At 41.9% G+C, this 6,944-nt stretch overlaps 1 protein-coding gene across 1 annotated transcript in view; it reads right to left on the reverse strand.

Moving 5' to 3' along the window:
• LOC112223561 (proto-oncogene Wnt-3-like) overlaps positions 1-6,739 on the reverse strand; it is a 29,446-nt gene extending 22,707 nt beyond the window's left edge. The window contains exon 1 of the mRNA XM_024386635.2: positions 6,386-6,739. Coding sequence (XP_024242403.1) covers positions 6,386-6,465 — 80 coding nt within the window. The 5' untranslated portion in view covers positions 6,466-6,739. The remainder of the gene's footprint in view (positions 1-6,385) is intronic.
• Positions 6,740-6,944: the final 205 nt, after the last annotated feature.

Raw genomic sequence — 6,944 nt, forward strand, 5'->3', positions numbered from 1 at the left:
ACGGTGCCACGTTGAAAGTCACTTAGCTCTTCAGTAAGGCCATTCTACTGCCAATGTTTGTCTATGGAGATTGCATGGCTGTGTGCTCAAGTTTATACACCTGTCAGCAACAGGTCTGGCTGAAATAGCCGAATCCATTAATTTGAAGGGGCGTCCACACACTTTTGTATATATAGTGTATCTGGAATATTGTGTTGTGCATACATGTATGACCTGAGACATACCCTGGGAAGGTTTGACTATAATTAAGCATTTAGGGTGCACAGGTGTGACTAATACTAATTTGTCACCAGACGCCAGGCCTGTATAAAGGTTGCTTCTTGTACATGATTAGCTACTGCCCAGTATTTTTATTTTTTTATTAAACCTTTATTTAACTAGGCTAAGTTAAGAGCAAATTCTTATTTACAAATTCTTATCTACCCCGGCCAAACCCTAACCCGGACGAGGCTGAGCCGATTGTGCGCTGCCCTATGGGACTCCCAAACACGGTCGGTTGTGATACAGCCTGGATTCGAACCAGGGTGTGTAGTGATGCCTCTAGCACTGAGATGCAGTGCTTTAGACCACTGCCCCACTCGGGAGCCCAGTAGCAGATTTTCAAACAGGAGCTATAAAATGGGCAATTCTGGCCAATGAAGGTTTATACTGTGGTGTGTGTGTGGGTTTCTGTTTCAGAGTGAAGGAGTTTGTTCCTTCCCTCTTTATAACTCCCCTCTCTCCCTCTCTCTCTCTCTCTCTCTCTCTCTCTCTCTCTCTCTCTCTTTCTCTCTCTCTTTCTCTCTCTCTCTCTCTCTCTTTCTCTCTTTCTCAGTCCATGTGTGTATCCCTGAGGACTCCTGTGCCTCTTGGCGTTTTGGCCTATTTTTCTTTGAGGAACTGTCCTGACCTGTGTTTTAACGCAGGTAATATCCCTGCACTGTGGGACTTTGTCATCACATGTTCTTTGATGATATGCAGAGATTAGGAATCTCCTTTACTACTTTGAACTACCAGCCTCCTTTGAACCTCTGTCCCAACCATCTGGTTAGACTGGATAACGTCATGCCAGTGGTTTGTTTTGTAGAGCTGGACAGTCAGGTGTCAGGCTCTTTTTGTGTCAACTGAGTGTTAGCTCACTCGGATTACGTACATCGATTGCAATTCAAGCAGTTAGCTAGCTACTGTAGCTATCACTGTGGCAAAGGAACCACAGCACAATATAACCCAAACTGGGGCAGAAATAGGGAACCTTATCCACCTGCTCAAGTGATGTAGGCTAGTCCAATATCTACTGTACAGAATGGAGGTTAGCCAAATCAGAAAATAAACTTGCATTTCACATGGTACAGATCTCTGTCTGGCGAAGTCACTATACTAGCCATAGATAATTCTCACAGGCATTAGGGATGTCTTTAACACCCGCCTGTATGGCTGCCATTGTTATGGAACCTTACCGGTCTTAATAATAACATTCTGTAAGGATTTCCCCTTTTCTTTCCCCTCCCTCCCATTGCACTGCTCAATATAATGTCTGAACATCCTTGATCTTTTCACACCAGGATTGCAGACGGAGGAGGTTCTCGCACTGAGGATCATTAAAGTGACCCCTTCGGGGGGGGGTCACAGTCACATAATGACATTCCAGAGACCCAGAGATGGACCCTAGAGCCCGCATTTAAGCCACAAGAGTTGCCCTGCACATAGAGGGCAGGGGTGGGCAGGACAGGGGATGTGTATGGTAGGCATGACTTAGAGTAGATTGACCATTTCATTTACTCTGCTACCCACATATCACAGAGGGAATCAGTGTTTAGACTTCACGTCTCTCTCTCTCTCTCTCTCTCTCTCTACCTAACCTTTTATATAGGGCCCAACTGATGTGATTTTTTGGGTTTGATTCTGATTGGTTGGGGGGCGAAACGTACTGATACCGATATATCTGCACGATATACTGTTTTACAGCAGGGAAAATTAAGTGTATGAAAATGAAGTGTAATTTTTCCACAGGGATTTCTCATAAATTTCCATCCAGAAGAGCAATTGTCTTAAAACTTCTTCGGGATTGGTGTCCCGCCCACGGGACGGTTGAACTAACGTAGGCTAATGCTGTTAGCATGAGGTTGTAAGTAACAAGAAACTTTCTCAGGACATAGACATATCTGATATTGGCAGAAAGCTTAAACTCTTGTTAATCTAACTTCAATATACAATTTACAGTAGCTATTACAGTGATAGAATACCATGCTATTGTTTGAGGAGAGTGCACAGTTTTGAACATGAAAAGTTATTAATAAACAAAAATAGACACATTTGGGCAGTCTCGATACAACATTTTGAACATAAATGCAATGAGTCATTGGATCAGTCTAAAACCTTGCACATAAACTGCTGCCATTTAGTGGCCAAAATCTAAATTTCAGAAGGGCTGGAATTATGGCCTTTCTCTTGCATTTCAAAGATGATGGTACAAAAAAATACAAAATAGTGTTTTGTTTTGTATTATCTTTTACCAGATCTATGGTGTTATATTCTCCTACATTCCATTTTCATTTCCACAAACCTCAAAGTGTTTCCTTTCAAATGGTACCAAGAATATGCATATCCTTGCTTCTAGGCCTGAGTTACAGGCAGTTAGATTTGGGTATGTCATTTTAGGTGAAAATTGAAAAAAAGGGGTGGTTAATAACTATGCTTCAAATGTTGATTTCATACATTAATAACACATCATGAGAATGGCCGCAGTGTTCAGATCAGCATGAGATTCCCTTTTCTCATCCCATTTATTGAATATCGTTTATCGGTGGAGTTATCGGCCGATACCGATATAGTAATATTGGTGAATATATATCGGTCCGGGCTTTAGTTTTATACAATATCTATGTCACTGCCTTTCTTCTATCTACTTTCTATACCTTAATCTTAACTTCCTTTGTGTATTATTTTATTATAGTAACACTTTGCTTTGTTACATGAGCATGTACGTTATAATATGTTAACATCATATTTCTGCAATTTCCTGTGTTCCATGTCTGTGGTATTGACAAATGTCTTGTATTTGTCAGTCACGATTGTAGCAAATTGATAGTTTTGGTGCTCCACATATCCCTACTCTGAGCTGCAGGAAGTGGATTATGCCGACTAGGGCGGTGTTGAAATTGGTGCTACCGGAGGCTACACTGATCGGCTAAAAACTGCATTTCACCAAAAGTCACCAGAAACTCTGGCATTAAAAGGTAAAGCCACAGCTCAGTCAGTTTGAATAGTAACATACAGTTTCCATAGGTGACATCCTCTCTCTGGTTCCCTCTGTAACAGAAGAGTGGCCATGATTACCAGAATATTAAGTAGGGTAATAGTCTGCTGGATGTAAAAGTTTAGCAGTTCTGCGGCAATGTACAGCTCAAATCTTTGTTCCACCAAGGGTGGTATTTGAAGAGTTTCTAACGGGTAAGACATGGCGATGTGGAGTGTCGACGTTCACTCATCATGGCCACTGTCTATAACATGAATACAAACAGAAGTGACTGAACTGGCTGACAGGTTAGCTTTAGAGCTTTCATTTAGGGATTACCTGTGTGTACACCAAGCGTTGATGGTATTTGAATGTGTGATGGGCTCATCCTAAACTACATTGATGATTTGTCAAGATCTTTTTAAGTTGCTGTTCTCATCATTCTACCATGATGACAAACATAGTGTAGAATACAAAGTTGATGCATATCAACCCTTTTTCTCCAATCACTTTGCAGCTGGCCTATCTAAGGGGAAATCAGTTAATTCTGCCTCTAGGACAAGACTGATGACAATGAACGACAACAGGCGCAAAATTCTGTGAGAAAAGATTTTCATACATCCCAGTTTTATAGCCTGGCAAAAGACACCATACAGTATAGAAGCAGTACAGGGCTTTGCCACAATCTTTTCCAAAATACTTGATATTTAAGATGAGACTTGTGAGATGTACTATATTTATGTATAGCGTAAGAGGTGAGTAATAGACATACTATACAAAGTAAAAAAAGCACAGATTTTTCTCCAAATACCACACATTTATATTAGAGATGGGCATCAGGCTGCCAAAACCTTTATCAGATGGCTCTAGTCTACCGAGTGGCGCAGCAGTCTACCGAGAGGCGCAGCGGTCTCCCGAGTGGGCACACATCTCAGTGCAAGAGGCGTCACTACAGTCCCTGGTTCGAATCCAGGCTGTATCACATCCGGCCGTGATTGGGAGTCCCATAGGGCGGCGCACAATTGGCCCAGCGTCATCCAGGTAGGCCGTCATTGTAAGTAAGAATTTGTTCTTAACTGACTAGTTAAATAAAGGTTAAATAAAATACAGAGCCCTCTTGGAACATACTGTTATATTTTATCTGCTTTGATATCTTTACACATCTTTATTTTCTCTCACTAAGGAATCTCTTCTAGCTACCAATAATGTTTGCATGTTAACGAGGGGTCTATCTTTGTGTGGCAGCTCCAGCTCCTCTCCAAACCCCCTCATTAGCTAGCTATTTCACTCTATCACCTCTTCCTCTGTGCATATGTACATCTCCAGAGTTATTTATGCTCTGTTTTGTTTTCGACACCCCATCTTGTGATTGTGTGACTGGCTGCCAGGCATGGTGCAGTCAAAACTCCTTCTCCCCTCCCTTCCCCACTTGGCTGGAGAATTTACGACCAAGTCATCGCCCTGAAGCTGAAAGGAGCCCTGGCTCGCTGAAACTTAGCACCCTCTCCCTTGACGCACCACGTACCCATCTCGTTGTTTTATCCGCTCTTGGATTTGCTCGACAACGCTCCACGACGACAGTGACAGCGCCCCATGACATCCATTCCTCAGCACCCGTCTGACCACCTGAAGCTATACAAGGCCATTTCATCTTTTCTCCCTCTCCACCTCCCCCACCCTCCACTTCAAATGAGTTATCCAAATCAAAGGTGGTGCGCATTGTCCGGAGCTGAACATTACACCAGTGTCATGTAAGCTCCTTGAGCAGAGAACAGCTGCAGGTAATTCAGACAGAGAATCCTGGTGTCTTTGTTATGTTGTGTGCTGAATCAAGGGAGTGGGTGTAAAGTCGTACTGCCATTAACACTTCATCCCTGTGGCCTGTGTCTTTGGCAGCTCCCCTCTCTGTAAATGAAACCAGAAGATGCTGGTGGTTTGGGCAGGACCGCTGTGGGACCACATGCTAACTGGGCTACTAAAAGTGCAGTAGCTCTGACAAGTATTGTGTCGGGATCCAAAGAAGCTTTGTCATACACCTACTCACAAATATCTCCAAAATAAAATACTTCATGTTACAAAAAAGCAAGGCCTATGAGGTCAGATGCATAAAGCTGAATTTGTAATGAGATGATCCTCTACATTTCACGTGAGGGTGCCAAACAGGTTCTGGAATATTCCAACAAAGACACGTAAAAGCCCTACAGAGCATAACCTGATTGTATCATGACACTAACAAACTCCCATAGACCTCGGAAATATTGCAATTCTAATTCAATGGCAAAGTATATGCTTAATGATTGTTTATATTAAGTATATTAAAATGTATTATAACCATTTATGTATCGATTAGATCTGACACTGTGGCAGTCTCACAGATTTGTTGATTTCATTGATTTGGAGAATTTCAAAATGACAGGGCTTTAAGTCATTTCAAACACTATTGATGGTACTAAACAGTTAACACTTTTTGTGAATAACTCCCTCGAAAACAAAACCAATGAAGAACATTCAGTTAACAATGAAGAGTTACACGGCATGATTGGGGGCCGACGGCCAGAATGTAGAATATGGACCCACAATGGCAAAACAAAACAAAATGACGCTGACTTAAAAGGTCCTGATTGTATGACTCCAAATATAAAATTATAGTTTTATTTAACAAAATCAACTAAGTACTTATACATTTGGACTCACAAAATGTATGGTTGAGTTTATACAATTTTAGTTTGTCCTGAAGATGTTCAATGTTGTCATTGTCCTTGGAGGATGGAGACATTATCTAAACCAATAATTACACTAATTCCAACCGCTATTTAGAAACGCTCTAGGCCAATATTCAGAGGCAATTTACATAGACATGCCATCCATAGGCTCCTTTAAAAAAATCCCTATAGATATTGAATAAGCTTCATGTTCAAAACTACAATTCCAACCTCCTTAGCATCACAACATTTATCTAATAAGATAAATGGACCTTAGTGAAGAGGAAAAGAACGGCCAGCCTTTTCCGTTACACCAGTGTTTGAGGTTAAGATTCTTTTGGACTGGGCTGGAGAACATTTTTCCACGCAGTCAACTGAAAGTGCACTGTATTCTGCCCTCTAAAAATGATCATTGACCAAAAGTCTAGCAGCTCTAGGATTTGATGCTGAAACTCTAGATTGTACTCACCACCAGATGGGATAACCTCCAAGCACCCGCCAGCTGGACAACCACACACACATCATATATCCAATCAGGTACAAATCCATGAGGTATGCCTTGTGGTGATAGGAGTGGAAATGGATCAATACATAGAATGTCCAATGGGGAATGAAGAACAGGCTTCCTGGAGGAGAAGCTTTAGCAAAAGCTTGATTGTTGAGGGAGGGGAATTTAAATGAAATTGAAGCAACAAAAAAAAACTCCTGTTTTCCCCCTTCTTTGAGTCGGGCCAGGGAAGTGTGTCTGGCTCCTTGTAGTTAAGAGAGTAAGTCTCTCTCTCTCTCACACATACACAAACGCACACACACGCTCCTACCCGTCCTCTCCTTCCCTCCCTCTCTGAGGTTCTTTCCTAAGGTAGATATCTTTTCCTCTCCACTTTTTTTTCTCCCTCAGGATGCCTCATCCACAGGCCCAATATTAGGGGGGACGAGTGAGAGGTTTGGAGATGTCAGCTGGCAAGCCAATCACAGAGGATGGCCTTAGGTTACGAAAAAAAATATTTGTTCCCATCTGTCAATCACAC

Source organism: Oncorhynchus tshawytscha, linkage group LG24 (assembly GCF_018296145.1).
Source record: "Oncorhynchus tshawytscha isolate Ot180627B linkage group LG24, Otsh_v2.0, whole genome shotgun sequence".
Lineage (NCBI taxonomy): Eukaryota > Metazoa > Chordata > Actinopteri > Salmoniformes > Salmonidae > Oncorhynchus > Oncorhynchus tshawytscha.